Source organism: Clytia hemisphaerica, unplaced genomic scaffold (assembly GCF_902728285.1).
Source record: "Clytia hemisphaerica strain Z4C2 unplaced genomic scaffold, Clytia hemisphaerica genome assembly, whole genome shotgun sequence".
Classification (NCBI taxonomy): domain Eukaryota; kingdom Metazoa; phylum Cnidaria; class Hydrozoa; order Leptothecata; family Clytiidae; genus Clytia; species Clytia hemisphaerica.
This window is the reverse complement of record NW_027104529.1, coordinates 970535-995172: the sequence shown is the minus strand read 5'-3', so window position 1 is coordinate 995172 and position 24638 is coordinate 970535. Positions and strand designations below refer to the sequence as shown.

General features: G+C 35.3%; 1 protein-coding gene across 3 annotated transcripts in view; it reads left to right on the top strand.

Moving 5' to 3' along the window:
- The first annotated feature begins 1152 nt into the window (after window positions 1-1152).
- LOC136822145 (pleckstrin homology domain-containing family G member 5-like) overlaps window positions 1153-24638 on the top strand; it is a 67670-nt gene continuing 44184 nt past the window's right edge. The window contains exon 1 of one of the 3 annotated variants that reach the window (XM_067078376.1): window positions 1153-1539. In XM_067078376.1, coding sequence (XP_066934477.1) covers window positions 1284-1539 — 256 coding nt within the window. In that variant the 5' untranslated portion in view covers window positions 1153-1283. Of the gene's footprint in view, window positions 1540-11815; window positions 12497-14602; window positions 14690-24638 lie in introns of those variants that run through there. The other 2 variants (XM_067078375.1, XM_067078377.1) reach the window with 2 other exon arrangements.

Genomic DNA, 24638 nt, shown 5'->3' with positions numbered 1-24638 from the left:
CCGAGATTTTTTCCGTATACCGCCAATCGCGGCTGTAAACTCCGCACATATATATTCTCCTGCATTTACTATCTATTTAATGGGCGACTTCATCCACACATCAAGTAAGATCCTTAAATTTTTCCGGTCCATAGGGAGGCATTCTATTGACATTTCAAAATTATTTCGATGTTTTACTTTTACTGTATTCTTGGATAAATTCAAAGCTGTTCCGAAAGGTCTTGGGAAAATGGGTTGTTGGTCAATAGTTTTCCTCATTTATCGATGATTTTAGCGGTTTATATCGTTCAACTTTTAGACAACCTTCGTTCATTAAACATAAAAGGCAATACGCTCCATCGAAAATAAAGTTTTTAACTTTTCGTGTCATAGCGAATTTAATTTTATACTTTAAAAAACTCTAGACAAAACGGATATTGTTAAAGTCGAATTTGATTAGGTTAGCCGTACAAACTACAATATTTCAACATCAGGTCGGGGTGACTCAACATAATTGGGTTAACACTAAAAAGGGAAATCTCCAAAGGAAATAAATAGAACAAAAAAAACTTAAAAGTCGCAAGCTTTCGTGTCTCACGTGCAAGTTTGTGTTACAAATCTTTATCCGGGCAAATTAGATTTTCTTCTAAATAAAAAAACTTCTATCAGTCATCAGTTTGGCGATTTTTTGCACTTTTTGAGATGCATCCATACTCTCGGGTACCTAATAGCCGGGGGTTGGAATAAAAATGTCCTGGGTGGAAAATTTTTGAGAAGGACACTAATACAGCAGAATTAGGACTTTCAAAAAAAATTCCGGCTATTAGATACCCGAGAGTAATCATGTAAAATTGTGCAGATTTATAGAGTATGACTTTTGCAATTGCTCAATTTTTTGGTATGTAAGTGGAAGATGCTCGGGGTGTTTTCGGGTGTTTATGTATTTCTGCATAAAAATCTGTACATGAATATCCGGGAATTTCCCCTGGGTATATATAAAAGAAAATTTTTTTCTTGTCCCATAGGAATTTTTTTTCAATAGTAAATTGAGTGCATCCGTTGATAGCTTTCACTTCAAAACGGTAATGAAGGATGAAAAAATGTCAGTCGTGAATTTTAATGATTATAACATGTTTCTCGTTTATAACTTTCATTTGGTTTTTCTATTTCTCTTATATAGAACAGTTAAATAGAAACAAAATACTTATCACACTGGCGAAGTTTGTTGATTTGGTATCCAGAAAAATGGTGTTTGAGAACGTTTGTATTTTTGGTAGAGATTTTGATTCTGTTTCAACTGACTCATGGTGGCTGTGCGAAAGTTATTGAATCAAGCTTCCTCCTCCATCAAGCCCAACCGTTTACGTAAATGTGAAAATTCGGTTTTAATCAAGGAGAGAAAGCATAAAAGTGGATTAAGCTACAAGAAGAAGTTTTTTCACCTTTTAACGGATTGGAATGAAATTTTAAGAAAGAAGGTTGTACATCATTGGAATCGCAAGAAATTGATTTATGTACAATTGAACGATATCAAGATGCCATATTATTACCATGGAAACGGTAAGATATATTCTTTCTTTTCATTTTATGGTTTTTTGATTTTATTTAGCACGGTTAAACATGTTTTTCACACCCCTCGCTATGTCAATCATCACTGGAAAAGATTCGAACAATTTGAAAATAGCGTGACATACATGCAATTCCACCTCAACAATTTATGAAGGAGGAAAGCCTTTGAAGTGTAGTGTAATGGTGGATACATATTGCTAATGTGTAACGTCAAACCGAACCTTCGAATAGAAATTCAAAATTCTCAATTTCTTATTCGGCGTTTTTTTCAGGACATTGACCGTTACTTTCACACTAATTAAACCAATCAGTTCAAATTTATTCGCATTTTCCACACTTTTCTTTCTTTTCCAGTGAAACCCGAAATGTGCTATACCGTAAGTTGGTCTAATGTCGACATCCCTCTTCTAATTCCGACACCCTTATTCCCTTCTTTAGAGATGGGAAGGAAGGTCGGGATCACATATATACAAAAGACTTTTTCCTCTCTTTTTGCTAAACAAACAAAAATAGTATCCATCAGCGATTCTGACTTTCCAATTATTCCTATCTCTAAAGAAGGGTGTCAAAATTAGAATGGGGTGTCGATATTAGACCAACTTACGGTATTGATTGGATTTGAGTAGTTTTGTTTAAAAACTCGGAATCGCAATGCTGAGCTTGTGTAGTTGGACTCTAGCACTAGATCAATATCAGCTTTTAAAGTTTTATTTGATGGTTAAGAGTTTTGATAAAAGATGATATCTTTTCATACCAGTAGAAAGATATACTCTAAGATAACAGGATGAAAGTTTTGTAAGCATTACATAACGCGATAAAGAATTTTTGTCCAACTTTTGATATAGGTTTTCTATATTTTGTTGCAATGCTTGATTTTGTGGTAGATATTTTATGATACTCGAGTCCCTCGTTATCTATCTGAAAAAATCACCAAAATCCCTCGAAGAGTCTTTTGAAGATTTAGACTATACAACTTTGGCAAAATCAACCCAAATTTGTGGGGAAATCTCTAAAGATGTTTTTTTTCTCTAAGGGTCTTCGATTTTTGGCTAAGATATACCACCAACCCGATGGTTTCAAATGAAAAGATTTGGGTTGATGACTGGTTTATGACTATGACTACTTAAGCTATCTAATTCTGTCTTAATTAGACCCTCAAGGAGGATAACGCCCTTAAAATACATCACATTTGTTGTTCTGTTTTAATTATTCCTAACGTCTAAATTTTCATGAAAGTCTCGGAACTCCAGATCAATCCAAGGAACTTAATCAATCGGAGCGTGGCGCAAAAGGGAAGACATAAAACAGTGATTTATTTATTTTGGGAAATTTGATTCTTTTGGAGGTTGGGTTATATTTCAGAAACAAAAAAAAGGTTTAACGCAAACAATAAACAGTAATACAACCTCTACAACAAGAGGGTTTTGAAGTGCTTTGAGATTTGTTTGTCCACAGCAAGGATTATAGAGTAGATGCTCAAAGAAAATAAGCATTTGGTTAAGGGTTGACTTGTTGGCCCAGCGCTAAGCGAGTGGGCCTTTCATTTGCAACGTTCTGTTCGTGTGTACGTGTGTCTGTCCGTCCGTTTTGGTAGAAACGGCGCTTAAAACCAGTACCACACTTTTTGCCGTCTGGATGGGGAAAAGCTTGCTAAAGTCGGATACTGGCTATAAAAGATATATTTTCTGATTCCGCGCTCCTTCAAAACAATTTTCAAATCAAAACAAGATGGCGGTCGAAGCGAGGAGGTTGATTCATACTTTCTTGAACATTTTCTTTGCTTTAGTGGTCAAGAGATTTTCAAACTCAAGAAATTTTGTAAAGATTTTTCTTTATAAACCTTTTTCAACATCCTGCCATATCTTAGAGTCTTTGCTCAAGTTTTCATAAAGTTTTATGAGTGAAATCTACCTTAAATCACTTTCATTTTTAGTTTCTTGTTTTCAAAAAGACTTTATTTTTAGGAAACAATGGCTGCTGATATAGAAATAAATAAACTGAAATGCAGCTCATGTGTAAATTTGAATAAGATTAGAACTTTTTTCTTGATGCTACAGAAGAAAACAGTCACTTCTGGATCTGTCGCTGTTAACAACGGTCAGTGGGACGTGGTATGATTTTCAAACCCAACACATAATTATTTCAAGTAAACTAATTCTGGAATTTGGTAATGGACACTAAAATGGAGCTCATGTGTAAATTGGAACAAGATTGGAACTTTTTCCATGATGCTACGCGTGCGTGAAAATTATTTTTTCTGGATCTGTCTCGTTTGGTGAAAGGTGCGGTGGCTTGATTTTTCAAACTCGACACAGAATTATTTCAAATAAGCTGATTATGGAATATGTTAATGGAGACTTACAAGATTGGGAATTTTTTCATGATTCTACACACATTAAATAAAACGGTCATTTCTGGATCTGTCGCATTAAAACGGTCGGTCGGTTTCAAACTCGACTCACATCGATCACATAATTATTTAAAGTATATAAACTGATTCTGGAATCTGTTATTGGACACTTAAATGCAGCTCATGGGTAAATTTGAACTAGATTGGAACATTTTGCATGGTTGCAATGCATGAACAGTGAAAATGGTCATTTCTGGATCTGTCACATTAATTGTTAACTCAAACATTAACCACATTAATTTTATTAGCCTGGATATGCAGACCGTAAACTATTTCATCGTCTAGTTTTTTTAAGATTATTTTTCTGGTTTACGGTATGGTCCAACTAACATGCCTGCAGGGATATTTCTCCCTGCATATGTGATTGCAGGTGAGTGCACCTTATTTGTTAAAAAGCGCCCACTCACTAAGCAGAATATTTGCGGGATTTTTTTATATTTTTCCAGTTTTTATTTTTTTTGTTTTCTATGGGTGCGCATAATTTATGGAAAAAGCTGACCTTGTGAAAAAAGATAAACGAACGAAAATGAAAACACAGGTTCATTTCTAAACAAAATGGCCACTGGAAAGTAGCCTTTATAAAATGTGGCTGATGTTTTGATGTAGTTTAAAGTAGTTTTGAAAGTTTTTTGAGTTTGTGAAAGAGGTTTTATGGTAAGTTAATTATGTGTGTCTGCCTGGGTTTTCAAAGTTTTGATAGTGTCAACAAGGGTTCACTCACAGGCAGTATCAAACAAACTGTACCCGACTTTTTTAGTTACACCGAAACTTTAGAAACTTTGTATTGTTTTTTTTTTCTGAAATTTTGAGTCTGGATACCCAGGCTAGAATTTTATTGGAAAGTTGAATGTAGAATCCATAACCAGCCGATAATTTTAAAAACCATAAAACAAAAGAAAGTCCGAAAAGATTCATTCTGACATCAAAAATCTTGAAGTAACAGACGAAGTGATCTCATGTAAAAATGCTATATTTGCTAATGTTGTATATCGCTTTTGTTGTCCTGGTTGTTCCGCCGCGTATATTGGAAAAACTGAAAGGAATTTACATGAACGCTGTTGAACATGCAACAAGAAAGGATAGTGCCATTTTCGATCACTTAAGAGAATGCAACCAATTAAATTATCTAAGAACAATGTTGCTTTTTGATATTGACAACGTTACTCGTGGGGATGAAAGATTGTATTACATCAATTTGGTCAAAGACAATACAAAAATTATCGACTCCGCAAACAATTGGAGTATTTTACTCATCAAAGAGGCTTTATATATTAAAAGACATACACCAATTTTGAATAGTGGCCTGAAAGCCTCGAGAGAGTTATATTTGTTTTCGTAGCCTTCTTTTCTTTGTTTAGTTTCTCTCGAGATTAGTTTCTTTTCATCATTAGTCACTTGGGATCATTATACTTAGCCATATTTTACATTTTAATTGCCTTTTTATTGATAACATTTTTACAATTTTTTTTTTTTTTTTTTTTACCATGACTTTTATAAATAGTAGCTTTTATTCTTTGTACTTACTTTTTGCCTGAATGATGTATTAAAGTCTGTCCAGATATAATTGGCAGTGGAAACAAGAATGCCTGTAACTTTTAATAGCCAAATATAATTTCGAAAATTTTTTTTGCTTGTTTTAGAGAATCAAAAGCGCTATATTTGAATATATTTTTGGTTGAAAAATTCGCGATTTTTAGCGGTTAAATTTGCGATTGCAAAAATTGAGTTTTTTTTCTACTTATGCTATAACGTTCATTTTTACACCAGTGGTAGTTCAACTTTAGGTTAAGAAGTTTGTTAAATTTCAAGGCAAACAGAAAAGTCCTTCGGAAGATATGAGACCCGAAATACCCCTTGGTAGCACTTTTCTGTGAAATATCAAATCTGCAACTTATTACTAAAAACGGGGGTAGTGATATGATTGATAAAACAGTTTTTCGATCATAACACATTTTACGATCTCTTTAATGACCTCATAGCCAAACTGTGTTTAGTGTTTTGGCTTTGGGAATTAGCAAAGTTCTTTAATGACTTAAAAATAACAAAGGCAATATAAGTTCATGCTTATCTTTTCAATAAAAACAATTATACTGTGATTTCACTTCGTTTCGAAATAATCAATGATATCAATAATACCAATGCACCAACACTTAACATTTTCTAACTTTTAATTGCACTGTTCAAAAATATATAAACATAACCCCCGTTTTTAGTAATATGTTGGAGATTTGATATTTCACAGAAAAGTGCTACCAAGGGGTATTTCGAGTCCCATATCTTCCGAAGGACTTTTCTGTTTGCCTTGAAATTTGACAACCTTCTTTACCTAAGGCTGATTTACCACTGGTGTAAAAATGAACGTTATAGCATAAGTAGAAAAAAAGCACAATTTTTACAATCGTAAATTTAACCGCTAAAAATCGCGAATTTTCAACCAAAAATACATTCAAATATAACGCTTTTGATTCTCTAAAACAAGCAAAAAAAAATTCCATAATTATATTTGACTATCAAAAGTTACAGGCATTCTTGTTTCCACTGCCAATTATATCTGGACAGACTTTAGATAGAATACGAAATATAGCATTTTTACATGAGATCACTTCGTCTGTTACTTCAAGATTTTTGATGTCAGAATGAATCTTTTCGGACTTTCTTTTGTTTTATAGTTGAATGTAGCTGAAGACATTTTCGCGAGGGGGGTCCGCTGCTAAGGCCTGGTAAAATATTTTATTGGCCAAAGACTGACGTTACAGGCAAAAATGTAAAGGCAAAAATTGGGTAAAAAAATTGACGATTTTTGAAACTCGTACTCTTGGGTACCTAATAGCTGTCCCCCCCCCAAATAAATCGAAAATAATTTTCTACCTAGGACATTCTTATTCCAACCCCCCTCCCCCCCGCTTATTGATCTTTGCGAAAATGTTTTTAATAGTTCCCTCTTTTGTCCTAATTCTGCTGTATTATATGTTTTTTTATACGCATAACGTTTATAAGCATACCAAGACCTAAATTTGTCTAAAAATAAGCATATTACAAGCATATTACTGAGCTTGCTTTTGAGGTGTGTAAGTGAAATTTTTTTTTCTATTGCAAAACGTAATGACAAATCTTAGTGTCATTACTTATTTCCCTATCCTCATGTATAGCAATGACAGATTTTGGAAAAATTGGAGACTCGAATTTTTCGGAAAAATAAGCATATGATAAACATACTTCAAGCCTGAGTCTAAAATATCTCTAAGCATAACTGAGCTTGTTTCCCAAAAAACATATGCTTATAAAAAAAACATGTAGCCTCCTTTTCAAAAGTTTTCCACCACAGACATTTTTATTCCAACCCCCCCCCCCCCACTTATTAAGTTTTGAGATTTTTTCCAACCTCCCCCCCCCCCGCTTATTCCAAAACCCCCAGCTATTAGGTACCCGAGGAGAGTATTCAACCGGATGAGCCTTATTCGCCTGTGTAGTCCCGGTTGGTAGGGGACCATTCAATACAATTTCAAGCGTATAACCAATGAGAAGTACCGCGGTTATTTTGAAAATTTTTTTCCTGTCTTCACTTTGATCCATGTCAACGGGGTCATACATATGCTGTTTTGTACGCTCGATTTCAACACGTTACTTTTCGCTGGGCCTTCACGCCCAACGGGCTTCTTGTTTTTTGTCAAGTGCTTTTATGGGTCATATACACCTGTTTTTGTCATTGATGGTATCTGGAGTTTTGGTGTCAATAATGTTTGAAACACCCCTAGTTATAGCTCGTCCACTAAAATTGGGGTATCGGCTTTCTACAACCTAAGCTAACAATCTATCACAATATACAGAATTTTCTATAGTAGAAGAGAAAGGGTTCTTCTTCAGGCATTGTATTTTATCACTTTCAAAAGTAGTAAAGGCTTCTCCAAATAATAGTGGGCTGACTGTCGAAAAAGAAGACGACTCCGTTAGTTTTGGTATCGAAAATCAAGATTTAAATGAACCCCGACTTCAATTCTTATACTGTATTTTAGCAAAAGGAACCCCCTTTTACGCTTTAAATCGATCTCTTGCACCTTTTGCTTGTTGTTTAGATAATTTTCGAGTTATCATAACATTCAACTGGTTACATCATCTTTCTAAATGCGACATTATCTGACTATCGAAAAATGGGATCATTTTTATTTTATTTTTTAACCACTGAGTCCTTCCCCATATTATCAAAATGTATTATTTTGAGAAACTTTTTCAAAGTAAATGATGTTTGTAAAAGTATTACACATTAGTGACTTTTGGACGGTTGATATGATGATTTGAAATTATGTGATTCGCAAATAACAGCGGATACTGATTTGACTCTTTCTAAACAACTTTTTAGGTAATTTTGTGTCCAAGTTTAGCGATGCATAGGGGTATTTTTTTTGCCCAGGGAGGACTAACTAATAGCCCAGGCGGTAGAAAATCATATCTCACATTTGAAATATTTCTATATACGGAAATATGATTTATACCGTCATATTCTTTATAAGTTGAGTAGTCTAATTTTGTAGATTTGAAGTTTATGTTTGATTTTCAACTTTTCCGGTCAGAAAAACCTTTTCAACGATACGGCATGCATCTTTATCATACTATTTGTGGCTAACAACAATTCATTTACTTTAAGGGCAGAAACTTTCGCGAGCAGAAACTTTCGCGTTTTTCGCGTTTTTGGCATTTTTTCGCGAAAGTTTCTGCCAGGTAAGAAATGAAACAAGAAATTCGCAAAAGTTAATTTCGCGAAAAAGGAAATTTTCCTAAAAATCGCGAAAGTTTTTTCCAAGTTTTAAAAGCCTAGGAGAGTCGACATTATCGATATTATCGCAGTGACTAAGATTCGGAATGGGAGGAAAATGTGCAAATAGTTTGTTTTTCATTTATTAGCATATCACTCTTTCGATTGAAGAAAAAATGAGATTTGAAATAATTTTTTTTTCACTTTCACTAGCCACTCGCGAAAGTTATTGCTACTAAAATTGAACATTCACAAAAAACCGCGAAAGTTTCTTCCGTAAATTTTCTTCAAAAAGTAAAAATCTCGAAACTTAAATCCGCGAAATTTCGCGACTTGTCGGTCCCGCGAAACTCTCTGCCCGCGAAACTTTCTACCCTTAAAGTATGTATTTTTAATTGTTGATCTTTTTGGGATCAACTTGGACGTGAAGAAAGGGATCCATCGCGGAAGGTCTGACATTCAAAGAAAACAAGATGACCTAAAAATCTCTTAATCGTTCTTAATTGCGTGGGTAGGTTATATAGTAAGCGACAAGTTGTGAAAATGTTTAACGAAAGGATTTTATAAGCACTCCGACTACGTTCGTTTGCTTTCTTTAAAGTTGGTCTGAATTGCAGACCTCTATAGATATACTTCCTATAAGAAACTCCTTTCGCTAGAGGATGAGCAGAAGCCTACTTTAGAGTCCGCTTGGGAACTTGTAGTATTAGTTAGTTTCGAGTCAGCTTGTCCTTGTCCTAGTTTATACATACAAACATCAGATGCTTCTATTATGTTGATTTTTTTAGATATTCAAGACAACTTTTCTTAAGAAACGTTTCACTTCTCATCAGAAAGAACTTATTCATTTTATCTGCAACAAAACTTGAACTCAAATCCCTCTTTTCATCAACATTTTTGTCCCATTTAAAATTCTTTGTTTTATCTTTTTGACTCCTAACAAACTATTTTTCTTTTTGTTGAATGGGAAATTTTGTCAATATTACGGCTTTGTAGAATGTCAACAGTTAAGGATTATAATGTCAACAAGAAAAATCGTGGCTTGGTTTTCTTTCCTTTGCGAATCTTACTTGTATGACATGCTATCGATTTCACGAAAAAGTGCGAACATAGAGTTGACTCTGCAGGCACGACGGAAGCTTTTTGTATCTGATACGGTGAATGAGGAAAATTAAGCAATTTTATAGCGATTTTACCGACGAAGAGGAAAATTTCGGGATTTTTGTGAAAATCTGTACCTGCCGCACCCGTTGCGTCGTGCCTGCTCTGGGTGTCTTGGCAACTGGCAAAAATACATAGCTTTTATATAAGAATGGCGTTTTTTTTCATTTAATCATGAATATTCTTTAACATTTTGGATAAAATCATCCTAAATAAAATATTCTTACAGTATTCTTAGGTTAGGATGCCAACCCAGCCTAATCTAACATACAATATATACCTAAAGCAAAAATTTTTTGCGTTTTTGTTAAAGTTTTTAGCATTGCGGGTGGGATAATTGGCGATTTACAGGTGAAATGCTCTTAGATTCAGTTGCCAAATTTCGAAGACATTCTTGATAGTTTCTATTGGAATTTATTTGTCCATTTTGAGAGAAGGGTTCATTAAGAGTAGTGGTATTTTAGATCGCCGAGAGATTAAGTGTTGGGTACTCCTGTATCACGGGCTTTTAAACTGATTTGAACCAGTGAAGAGTTTTGGTGGAGAAATCAAGTTAGTTTACCTGTGAAGCAATTCTATTTACAAACTATTGTATATAACACCCCCTTCTCACAGACCCGGTAGGATTCTTTCAACCAGTGGAGATACAAATAACGGACTAAAACTCGATGGGGATTGATATTTCCATAGTTTTTATGACTGGGGATTTCAATTCTTTTGTTTTTAAGTCAAAAATTCAGTGGGGATGGGAAAAATAGCATAATATTTTGCAGTGAGGATTGGTTTATTTGATTATTTTCAGCGGGGACAGAAATTGGAAGATAATTTTCCACCGGGGACGATATCTCGGCCAATTTTTCCAGTGGGAAGCGTTCCCAGTGGGTCTGTGAGAAGGGGTGTTATATATTTCAACCTTCATGGAATTAGAAGTTGAAATTTTTAACCGGACATATGTATGTATTGAAGTTAATTTTTTAACTCAAAAGAAGCAAAGATGGGAAATTTCTTTTCGTCAGTTTTCTTCATTTCCACCACAATTCTTAAATGTTATCAATCCAAGAAATCAGTCTGGGAAGTTTAGTTTATTCTTTTATATTCGGCGGACGCTAAGAAAGTAAAAAACTGTTCGTTTCGTGGCTTTTCCTTATCTAATCTGCTTTTTTATACATTCGGTAGATAAAGTTTTTCTCTCTTCTCCAAACTCCGTATTTTGTGTTAGTTCTTTTTGTTTAGAACGTCTGTCAAGAGAGTGTACAAGTTATTGAATTAATTTTGTCAGGTTTTTTGATCTCCTTAGAATAACGGACGTCGAGAGAGAGAGAGGGATGGAAATTAGTGATGGATTTTCATGACAATTTTGACTGACAGGATTTAAAAGCTCCAGAGACTAATGACTGGTCGTTTAGGTGACAAGATTTAAATGCAAAATTGCTATGCTAGTTGTTGTTGTCAATAACACACTACATCTGTTTTGTTTGCATTAATGCGAACCATTACTATTACTAGACTTTACCTTGAGGAAGTGCTTAGATTCTTCATTATGAAATGTAAGTACTGTAGGATTTTTATGAAATATACCATTTTTTAACGTCTACACGCCAACGAGCATCTTCAATAAGGGCGTAAAGCATATGGGTGTCGTTTCGATCAGAACTTTCAACTTTTATAATGTTTGAATGTGTCTGAAGTAAAAGGGAAAAGATGTCTTCATTTGTGGTTGCACGTTGTTTTTTAGTCTGAATCGCAGACCTCAATAGATATGCTTCCTATATAGAAACCTTTTTCGCTAGAGGATCTACCTAGTTGTTTTTCAAAGGAAATGACCTTAAAGAAAATCATGACATAGGTGGTAAATGCAAAAAAGTTATTGTTTTAATAAAGTGATTTCGCAGCTAGTTTTGGTCCGATGTTGTTTTTGATTGTTTTTTTGGAATTGTGTTATTTTCAGATTAATGACGAAATAAATTCATAAAAATTAAAATTTCAAAAAATACCAATTAGTAATTTGCATTGATACCAGATGACAAGCTGATTAGATTGTAATTCGATGCGGAAATCATGTCAAACTAGCTGATACTACTAAAGCCGGAAACGTACCAATGACATGTAATAAAAGTGTTTTCTGGTATACAGTTTGTTTGCATTAATGGAAGATCAGTCTAGAGCAGTGGCTTCGGACTACCAGCCACATGAGATTGACAATAAAATTGAAATCAATAATAACACGATGACGATACATGCCATCCAAGAAGCACTTTTTGAAGAAGATGAAACAGAGGATGGAATTAAAAAACCACCCACCGTACAAGTTGAACCACGCCCTAAACCATCGAAGAAACGAGCAAACAGCAATGTGGTGCTACGTCGGAAACATAGCGTACCGAATATCGTGATTCCCTCCAGTTTTGGACAGAAAATTAACGTGACGTTTCGCGATGATACGAAGCGAACGTCCTCCTTCAAACATTACTCCACCGGTTATTTTTACAACGACGTCCAAATCCCTCAGTATGGAGCGAACAATAATCACGCTGACGTCATTAATAAGAACGGTGGTAAAAAGAAAAAGAAAAGAGGTCTCAGAAGAACACTTTCGATGCCCAGTTTTCAAAAGCAGATAGTAAAAGGTATACTTTTCAATCAGGGGTTGAACATATAAGTGATCGGTGTACGGAACCTTTTGATTATCGAACCATTCTAACAAAAGGTGAAACAACGAGAACCTCCGTCTGGAACGTCTTGAAAGCCCCTTGAAAGATGTTTTTCTATTGATTTTTGAGAGAAAACTTGAGTACATTTTTATGATTTTCATACTTTTTTGAAGGTTTTTGCTTTCTTTCTTTCTGCTTGTTTGGCAATCCAAAACCGTGAGATGTAATGTGTACCGATTACGCAGTTTAGACAGTTGGTATCTGTTCTGTTGACACCACCACTGATGCCTTCTAAAACTTGTTGCTCCTCAGAGTTTAAAATGAGAATACTTAGTAAATAGTAAGTTTACTGAATTAAGTTCGAGAAACACGTGGCGATTAAATTTCAGCTCTGGGTACTTATCTTCTCAACACCCAATTAACAGGAACGCAAATGTTTACTTAAAATATTGAGCTTATCGATTTCCAAGGTATCAAATTTTGAGTTGGGAAAGTATCATTTTCGCTAAATATTTACTGTGTGAGAATTTTGTTAATCCGTCGAAAAATCGCTAGACGGAGACTTATTAGTGAATTTAAGTAAATCGGTAAAATCAAGACGACGAACGAAAGTTTAACAGGCTAGTGAGTTTAAACCAATCAAATTTCGTATTTTCACTAGCCTATTACATTTTTCGTCCGTCGTCGTGATTATCCTGGTATGCTTAACCTCAGTATTGTTCTTAAATTACCCCAGTCCTTAAAATATCACGGTCTGTTTTATAAAGATTCCTACGAGAAATGTGTCCTATTTTTGTATTCGATATTTAGATTCTAAAGTATCAGGATTGAAAAAACGATTGAAAGACTGTAAAAGAATGAATCTTTAGGTTTGAAAATGATCGTGAGGATTATTCCATCTGAACGATATAAGGATCAATTTAAAGACTAGAGTGTTATTCTAACAGGACGGAAGAAGCTCGTTTTGGATTTTCTTTAATGATGGAATGGTATTTCAAATATTTTGTTTTCAAAATGCCAGTTATAACAAAATATCTGAACTAGCTCAGGTTCAACAACCCATGCTGCAAATGAAATTCGTTTATTTGATAACCTTTGTTACCCATAATTTTTTACTATCTAGCCTGGATATCCAGCCTTTGTTTTTAATTTTGATGTTTCTGGCTTACTGCCCAGGGGGGGGGGGGTACTTAGGCAAAATGGGTGCTCGAGCCATAAGGGTACCTTTTTGTTCAAAAGCTCTCAAAGGGTTACAAAGTTAGTCTCTGAAAGAAAATCCGAAAAGCTCTCAAAGGGTCGTTTCCAGTGTTTGGTGGAAATCAAACCAAAATTTGGAAAAAAACGACCAAAATGAAAAAAGTCTCCAAAGTCCCAAAATCATCAATTTTGTCTCTCAAAGGGTCAATTTTCGTTTGCTAGTCACCTCGCATAGTACCCCCCGGGCGCCCGGTGTTCCTAAAGCGTTCCAATAAAAGAAAAGAAGGCGTGTGTGTATGTGTACTTTGTTAGCAGTTCAGCTATTGTATTACCGCGGGCCGCCATTTCGTGGTTATAATAGGAATTTGCCGAATCTGAGTTTACAAAGCATCTTGATGGAAGCTGTTGAATAACGGAAACATCAATAAATGATTTAATCCTGGTTAAATCAAAAAGTGTCATTAGGGCCAATAGCATACGAAAGGAATTCATGACTGTGCGTGGCATGGGTTGTCTGTACACAGACCCATATCTACGGCTAAGCTCAAAATTCAATGCCGTAGAGGTATTACGAAGCGATAAACGTGAGAGTAGGCTAGGCTTGCGCAGCCGGCGCGGTAGACTAGTAAACCACGTCGTTGTATTTCGCTGCAGATTAAACTTGCAATGGGATCTATGTCTATAATGTTCACTGAATACAGATATGTCTTTCCAATCCACTCTCCCGCGGCAATTTCTATTTTTTATAAGAACTCTTTATTATATATAAACACTATTCCCGCGTTCCTGTGTCCAAGGAAAGACAGACGCTTGCTAGTCTACCGCGGCGCGGGGGGGGGGAGTGGTTGCGATCACGGATATGCGCAATCGCTCTTAGTGCTACACCAAGCCTTTTGCTGAGATTGCATTTTTCGCCGTGAAAACAAAAACATTCCAAAATCAAGATGGCGGGAGAAAATGAAGATGAAAAGGGTATTTTCCTTCTTTCTTTTATCTCTATGTTTTTGGAAGTTTCATTAAATATTTGGAATAGGGAATATTTTATTGATTATGTTAGCATTTATCTGTTATGAAAGCCTCAAACTGTCTAAAACCCAACTAACAATTAAGGTTTTCAAATTCCAAATATAAAGGCAATTAACAGCAGTTTAAAGGGTCATGACAAGTAGTCACAAGTGTTACGTGTAAGCCAAATCGCGTATTACGAACAACCTCTAAATTGCCGAGTACAGGAGAAAAAAAATCGAAATTTAAAATGGCGGCCAAGCCCACGCTGATAACTATCAAAAATCTTCGTTTTTCAATCAGCCATTGCAGCTCAATAAATCAATGAAATAGAGTCCCCTGCCCAGTTGGCGACCGGTCTAGTTGGCGACCGAACGTCTTTGAACCCAGAAAAGTCATGCAAAACAAACCTCTTGAGAATTTCTTTTGGTAGTAATCTGCCTTGACCTATTTCCGTCTTGTAAAAAGTTCAGAAAAGACGAGAATCCGAAAGATCCAACTTTGCACGGAAGCACATGAAAAACCCGGATTTTTCGAAAAAATAAAATGGCTACCTGTGGACAAAAAAGCTTCGTAAGAAAAAACGCTTCAACTCCCACTCCAAAAAATACTTGTCCAAAACGATAAATATGTTAGAAAGCATTTCTGTAAAAATCAGCTCGATACCGGCTAGTTCGAAACGCAGGTCACAGGTCACAGGTCAACAGGTCACAGGTCACAGGTCAACAAAGTGCAGACCGGAAAAAAGATAATAAGATCAAACTATACATAATAAAATCAATACTAACGCATTAAATTACAAAAAATACCTGTTATTTAGATATTATAAATGACAAAAAAAATAACAACCTAGTGACACTTACAAAAAAATGACAAATCTAAATATGTGCCTAACAAGACAAAAAACACAAAAATATTTTATACAGAATGTGATGTTGAGGTGAATGGATATAAAACGGCACCAATCAGAAGCTTGTGAGGGTCCCCTAAGAGAGTGTTTTAGAAGGATGAAACTAATTAATCATTCAATGTTATTTTAATGACTTAATGACAATTTTTGACAAAAATGTTGACAGAATCACAAAATATCATGTTTACAAGAGAAAAACACCAAAAATATTTAGCATCCGATGTGATGTAAAATATGCTGGATATAAAATTACACCAATCAGAAGCTCGTGAGTTCTCTGAGAAGGTAGTTTTAGAGCGATGAGTTTTATTATATGTAACCATCATATAACATTACAAACATTACAATATGTAATATACCTGTTATACGTATAATATGGTTTTAAATTTTCTGGTCTGCGTTATTACACGGCGCAAACTGCGAAAGATCGATAAAATCACATGGTTAAATTTTGATGTTTGAAATGGTTTTATATGGATGAAATTGCTTGAGAATTATGTTTTTGATAATTCTTTGTGTTTTCCAAACATTTTCCTCTGCAATGACATTGATTAGAGTCAACCTGTCATCACTGACCTGTGACCTGTGACCTGTTGACCTGTGACCTGTGACCTGCGTTTCGAACTAGCCGGCTCGATACAGTTTCCTTCGTTTGAAATATTGATAAAAAAGTTGATGCAATCAGCTTCGAAATTTGACGTCCAGTCTGCGACCGACCAAACTCAAAAAATGAAAAAGAAGACTCTACATTGCGATCAAAACATATTCCAGACGCGAAGAGAAAAAAAAGACTAAAAAAATTCCCGCGTTTTTATCAAATGAAGACTTCCATAGACCGCCACTTCAAAACAAAACAAAAACAAACTTTAGAAAAAAAATGGCGGACTTGAAGAAAATTTTGAAAAAAAACATGCCGAAGGGAAATGAAGTAAGCTATTTTAAAACAAAAGACGAGTGTAAATAAATGTAATACGGGAAGCTTATGAGTTTTTTTATCATCCTGATCAATAAATTGACCTTACCTGCAAGTAGAGCACTGATTTTTTCCTTCTTGCGATCGGCGCAGACTGGTACGTCGGTCGGGAACTGGGCACTAGTACCGCTCGCTTCGAAAGTTTTTTTTCTAAGAAGATGCCTCAAATAAAAAATCAAAAACAACAACGAAGAGCATGTTAAAAGTGTAACCGTTGGTCGAAAAGGAGTTAAAAAGTGAAAAATGGAAACTGGGCAGGTAATTTGAAATAAAGTAAACAACCTTGACCTTTCATGAATCCAATAAATAAAAGTATTCATCGAAAGTGAGATTACTTTCAAAAATAAAACGATTTCCAAAAAACCTAAAGTCAGTCTGCCAACTAAAAATTCTCTGCGGGGTCATACTGGAAAGGAGTTCGACTTCAGACTTTAGATTCCAATTCTTGTATAGGCTGGCAAGGGATTCGACAAAAAACTTTCGAATTTTTATCGGCAGGGCCGATAAGGGGGTGGGGGTCCAATTCATACCGATAAAAAAAACAAGTATTGAGACGAAAATCCTTTCAGCCAATTTCTTTCTGATTTCGTCCACAAACTCCACTGAAAGCATATGATTTCACTTGCTTTCACCTGCGCGCAAATTCGCAGCTTTAAAAGTACAGTTTTGAACCAGCTTTGATAAAAAACTCTTTTTTCATTGGCCAGCGCGCTGCCTTTTCCTTCGAAATGTTGCGACTTCATCCCGTCATTTCAACTTTCGTTTTGATTAACAATATCAATGCGGGTAATGAACAAACCGGTTGGTTCGAAACGCAGGACACAGGACCCAGGAGGCAGGACACAGGACCCAGGTCAGTGCTGACAGGTCAGCTTTAATTGCTGTAAAAAACAAAGAAAATGTTTGAAAAACACTTGTAATTGTTAGAATATCATTCTGAAGGTATTTTATTGGTCTAGAACCTTTTTAAAGGTCAATCTTCCACATGCTTGCCACGAAAACAAAACAAAAACACTTTAGAAAAAAAATGGCGACTTGAAGAAAATTTTGAAAAAACATGCCGAAGGGAAATGAAGTAAGCTATTAAAACAAAAGAACGGTGTAATAATGTAATACGGGAAGCTATGAGTTTTTTATCATCCTGATCAATAATATGACCTTACCTGAAGAGAGCACTGATTTTTTCTTCTTGCGATCGGTCGCAGACTGGACGTCGGTCGGGAACTGGGCACTAGTACCGCGCTTCGAAAGTTTTTTTCTAAAGATCGCCTTAAAAAAACAATCAAAACAAAACACGAAGAGCATGTTTAATTGTCTTACCGTTGGGAAAAGGATTTCAAAAATTAAAAGTAAGTGAAATTTGAATCCAAAATTTCGGTCGCCAACGGGCAGGGTACTCTAATTGAAATAAAGTAAACAACCTTGACCTTCATGAATCCAATAAAAAAAGTATTCATCTAAAGTGCGATTACATTCAAAATAAAAGATCCAAACCAACCTAAAGTCGTGTCTGCCAACTAAAATTTCTCTGCGGGGTACTACTGGAAAGAGTTACGACTTCAACTTTAGATTCCAATTCTTGTATAGGCTGCAAGGGATCTTCGACAAAAAACTTTCGAATTTTTTCGGCATTGGGCCGATAAGGGGGGGGGTCAACTTCATACCGATAAAAAAAACAAGTATTGAGACGAAAATCCTTTCAGGCCAATTCTTTCTGATTTCGTCCCAAAACTCCACTGAAAGCATATGATTTCACGCTTTCCCACCTTGCGCGCAAAGCAGCTTAAAAGTACAATTTGACCAGCGGGATAAAAAACTCTTTTTTCATTGGCCAGCGCGCTGCCTTTTCCTTCGAAATGTTGCGACTTCATCCCGTCATTTCAACTTTCGTTTTGATTAACAATATCAATGCGGGTAATGAACAAACCGGTTGGTTCGAAACGCAGGACACAGGACCCAGGAGGCAGGACACAGGACCCAGGTCAGTGCTGACAGGTCAGCTTTAATTGCTGTAAAAAACAAAGAAAATGTTTGAAAAACACTTGTAATTGTTAGAAATATCATTCTGAAGGTATTTTATTGGTCTAGAACCTTTTAAGGTCAAAATCTTCCAAATGCTGCCAGTGCTTTTTGCTTTTGTGCCGTGTATAACACGGACCGGTAAATACTTGGATTATATATTTACACATAAATCACGCATATAAGCAGTTGTCTTTCCGTCATTGACATGTGACATATATGTTATACACAAAATAATGTGTTAAAAATATTTATCTCATCTTTAAACAGCCCAACAGGAAAATAGCTATTTCCACAATCGCTACATCATATCATTATATCTCCTGCATCAACTTGGGTATGATAAAAAATTGACTAAATAGCGTCAAGGTTTGTATTTTATTAATATATCAATTTTTATTCCCTACTCGTATTTTGATGAAAAGACTCACTATTTTCATATCTCTAAAACAGCTCTCTTGGAGCATTTATGTTTTCAAAATATATAATATTATCTACTTGCACCATCAGCATCTATTGAGCATGAAAAAACATTTGTTGTAAACTGATGACACACCTTGTATTTTTGCTAGCGTCATTTAATAATTAAATGTCCTTTAGGATTATGGCTGTCATTTAAATCTTGGCGTATTTTGTATAATATTTTTTCCATTGCGTATAATTTTTTAGAACATTTTTACATATATGTTACGATGTGTTACAATTTTCCGGTCTGTAGTTTGTATGACCTGCGTCCTGTGTCCTGTCTCCTGCGTCCTGTCTCCTGCGTTTCGAACCACCGTGAACAAACTCAATGTTGGTGCACAAATAGACAAAAATTCAACGATGACGGGTGGGAAAGCGATGGCAGACAAGATTGGAGGAAATTGTGTTTTCGAAGATGTAAAAGTTGGATTTGAAAAATTTTGGCCGATAAGAGCAAGGGGGGGGAGGGGTCTGAAGCTTATCGGCCCAATGCCGATAAAAAATTCGAAAGTTTTTTGTCGAAGACCCCCAACTACACTGCCAAATGATCTGTATTACAAAGACTTCCAAATGGGTCCATAAGTTAAGAAAATGAGATTATCATCTAGCACGGGGGTTTTGTTTTTAAAAACAAACTTCAAAATAAAATTACTAATGGACTTGTTACTTAAAATATCACTTACTTACATAATTTATTCATGATATAACACCCCTTTCTTAAATAAATGGCCTCTTAAAGTCTTTTATGTTTGCCGCAAGAAGGGAGAAAAATTTAATTTGACCTCCGGTTTTTTCTCTCTTTTTCTAGCTAGTTCCCGCGTGTTAGTGTAGACACAACTTTAATCCGGGGAAATGAAGCGTTTTCATTGGTCTAAAATCACAGATGGTCACGTGACCAGAATTTTTATCCAGGAAAATGCCGTGGCCGCAATGTTTTGCTTTAGTGAGATTGACCATTTTGTTGTTTAGAATTGAGCGGGCAAAATTTCTGTACAAACCAAAATATGGCTTCGTTGGAATACCGGTTGAAACACTTGTGTAGTGTCTAGTGAGGAAACAGGTGTCACTGATGTCTAAATTATTTTTTATACTTTTTAAAAAAGCTGGTAAACTTTTTTAAGATCTGTAATAAGTTCTATACTCCCAAATAGTGTCAATCAAAAATAAGTTCAAAATGAAAATCGTGATCGAATATTGTAGCACGACCCTTTCGATTCCCTGGACAGTACGGGGCAAATGTCCAAGGAACAAAACAAATATTTTTATCCCCAGACATATGTCTGGGGTACCATTACGCGCAAGAAAAATGGCCCCATACATCATCCCCAAGCTCGAGGGCGCAAGGTACCCTCCTATCACGTGCGTTTGGTTTGAGAACGCGTTCGTATTTCGAACGCGAACTACCCATGTCTAAACTTTTCAATATATCTCCAGAACTAACAGATTTTTTGAAATTCTGTAAAAAGGTCCAAGTTCCTGAATAGTTTTACTATGTTCTGTGAAAAAACCATAACCATCAGTGAAATACTCGTTCATCTATTTAAGATTGAAGACAAAAATTTGCGAAGAAAAATAAACCTTGAATACAAAAAATGCTTTTTTAAACACTCTTTTCCACCGAAAAACAAATAACTTTTATAGACTTACCATCCCCAAACATTGAAGAAGCCTCTACTAATTAAAGTAAATGAGATAAGATAAGATAAAACCTTAAGATTATTCCAGAGAATTCCATTCGGTTCCAGTTCCCCGGTCTTTTTTTCATCCAATCAGATCGCGCGATTTCACTTTCGCTTTCTCTAGTCCAATAAGACTGCGGGATTTGAGTCTCTATTGAAAAACACGCGCCAAGTAAAATAGAAATACAGGGGGTCACACTATTGGCTACAGGAACTGAAAGTAAGCAATTAAGGCCAATATTTTTGGTTTTTCTGAAGGACAAAAGGTATAGGAAGCTTTACTGAAGGAAGGATAAGGCTGGGACTATCTATTTGAAAGATATGGACAAAAAAAGGCACTTTTTTGGGTGATAAGTAAGATTTTACTTCGAAACTTTAATTCTCTTACCCCGTCTCGGCCCCCTTTGATATGAGAAAGGGAACCATGTTGGCCACCCCTACTGAAAATTTCAGATCAAAACAAACAAGGAATTAATTCCTGTAGCTCGAAGAAAATTGGAAAAAGCTGGTTTTTGACTGTTTCTGATCCTAAAGTGCTATTTTTTTAGTTAAAGCTATGCAATTTATGTTTGGATTTCTAGAAAGCTTACCAATTCATTGTCAATATATTTTTTATTTGAAAGTAATCTCATAGTGGGCAGCAACCCCTCCAACCCCCACCTGAATAAAGTCACCCCCACCTGCATAGGGTAACCCCCACCTAAAAAATGCTACTGACCCAACCCCCACCTTCTTGGACCACCCCCACCTAAATTCTGAAAAGTTTCCAACCCCCACCTGAAAAAGGTTTTTGACTGTTTTAACAATTTTGAGGGTAAGCAAGGTTAATCACTTGAAAATAATTTCTATGCTTTTTATACTTCATACATCTTTTGTTATAATTATTAGACTTGGGAAGAAATAGATTTTTACTGTCAATGTATATGTTTATGATGAGCAGGGTTGAAAGAAAGTTTTTGAGTCAAAATAAGAAAACTAGTAAATAAACTCTCCAACCCCCACCTGAAAAAAGTCACCCCCACCTGTATTGGGTAACCCCCACCTAAGATTTGTGAGCAGGCTAACCCCCACCTGCTTAAATTTTTCTGAAAACCTCCAACCCCCCCCCTAAAGTTAGGGGGGGTTCCCACTATGAATCTCTTCATGGAATAAAAAGATATAGTCAAATCTTGTAGGGTCATTTTTCAAAAATTTTTTGCCAAATTCGATTTTCGCATTTCGCCATTTTACCCTACGCAAACGCACGTGCTATATAAACCTTTGATTTCCGATTGGTATTACGTTAACCAAACTGTGTCAATCAAACAAGTTTGAATGAAAATTGCGATGAAACCAATTGAATGTAATCGAACGTGATCACCATATAAAAATCAGATAAGTGCAAGCGTGTAAGCACCGCAAGAGACACAAGAGCGATTAATGAGGGCAAATGCAATTGAATCAAACGAACGTAATCGAAAATAATCTAACACAACCAAATGTAATTGAAACAATCGAACAGCAAATCCTGGGTAATATTCTATTGCAATTTGATTGCGTTCAACAATCGAATGGCAATTTTCAATTTCAACAATTGAGTGGTTTGGGCTATAGTTTTGCATTCCGCCAGCCAAACTCGATGAAATTCAGTACACCATCTCATTTGCTTATTATTTACATCTTGGAAGTGTTTCTGGTTGGTGAAAATACAGGTTTTTTGGTTTTTAGTATCCTAATTAGGATGTTGATTGCTATTTTGTATCCAATTTAAGATACTCTCCTAAGTAGGAGAGATTACCGAAGGTATCCTAACTTGCACTTGTTCTTGACATTTGATTTGTTTGATTGACACTGTCTGGGTATAATGCTCAAATAGATTCAATTATGTTTGATTAGCTTAGTACGATTATTGATAAGGGGAGGCCAATTTAATTTGCTGTTTTATGGGCCAAGCTACCCAAAAAAGAGGGTCCGTCAGTTGTCAAAAAAATAACAATAAAAGTAGAATTTCACCTATAAAATCTCCTAATAAAGGCAGCAAAAACTACTACATATTGACAAAAATGCAAAATGGATAAATATTTTTAAAAGTTAAATTTTTGTTTATTTTGAAGCTAAATAAAAGTTCAGTAGTGATGAGCTAGGTAAAGCTTCAATCTGATTGGCTGATGGGAATATCACACAATAAGACAGTTTCCTTCAGCTTCGATTGATTTTTAGCGCTTTATCCAGGAAAAATAGCGAAATAAAGCAAAAAAAAAAAGAAGGGGAAAGAGAAATAAAAAATTGTTTTATTTTCTGACGTCAGAAATAAAAAATGAGAAAAATGATGTAAACGCATTGTTCATTTTCCTTTGAAAAAGTGACGTCACAATGAATTTTCCTAACGACGGGCAACTCTGGGCAGGGTAGGCCTGTCGTCATGCAAAAAGAACCAATTGCATTGCGCAAAAAGCCGCGTAGCCCGCTTTGAAAAAGTAACCGGTTAACAATATACTATACTGCAAATCAGGATACCATTTTGACTCCATAATAAATTAGAGGCAGCGTATAGTCAAACAACTGATCAAATCTGTTCATCAATACATCAATACATGCTTGCAAGGCCAAATTCTTTGAGAATCCTACAGTGTGGAGCAAGTGTGAAGACCCTATTATGTAATGTTTTCACTGCTTATTTTCTCAAAATGACTGTTCAAGATTTTCACCAAATAAAATTACCTTAGCTTTTACCAAAAAATATATCAAAGGTCCAGCAAAAACAAACTTTTGTTCTTGCTGGAGCATCATGAAGAAAAATGGCCCACACCATGTCAAAATTTCACCCATATGTTTTTGATTTACTCTACTACTAATAATCTGCCCTTTTAGTAGATCTTCCTCTATTATAATGGAATTAATTATTTTGTCAATTTAAAAGTTTTAATTCTTTTTCAATATCTGGGGAACTCAAAAGTCCAACGCTCTTCTATTTTTCATGGAAAAAAGTATTGAAAAGGCAATTACTTTGCTTAAGATTTGCTTTTCTTCATTAATTTTAATCTCAAATCTTAAATCATGGACATATGAGGCATAAAATGCATAGTAGAAATATGTTTGATCACTATTTTGTCTTACATAATTTGAAGTCAGAACTTCTCTTCACTTGGCATTTTGCGATGGCTTCTTGTTCAATGAAAATGTCATGGCAGAAGATTTCCATTGAAAGAACGGTCTTTAAATGTATTTTATAGGATATAAAGAGGGTTGGATAATTAGCTGGTGCTTTGTGGGACTAAGTTTCTGAAGAACATAGCACATTATTTGAGATTGATCACTTTATCCAGCAAAAAGAAGGAGTAAAACCTAAAAATTTTATTCTAAGGAAAAACGTCTGTCTTAAAGAGCTGTACACTTTGTACCATGTCTTCTTCAAGCAAAATACATTGTTATGTCAAATTAGCTTCTTAGCTGAATCAAAATATTTTTTCATTGTCTGCAATCATGGACAAGAGTTTTAACTAAGACCTTAGGATCTCAGAATTCAAAAGCTCAAAATTGTTCCAATAAGGCTGTGAATATAGCCTAGAAGCCACTGAACCCCCAAAAATTCTTTTAAGGAAAATGCTATTTAGTGTAGGAAAAGTGTCTGTTTTACAGCGCATTTATTATGAGTGTTCAACTTAAAAACATTATTCTAAGATGTCTTTATAAAGAGGTGTACAAATTGTTGTCAAATTAGCTTTCTAGCTGATTCAAAATATTTTTTCATATACTATCCACAATCATGGACAAAATATTTCATGAAAAGAGGAATTCCCTGCGAAATTTAAACACAACAAGACACAAGAAATGATTTTTAAGTGCTCTAAGTCACTTCTGAAATGTAGACTTTTAATTCTGAGTTTTAAC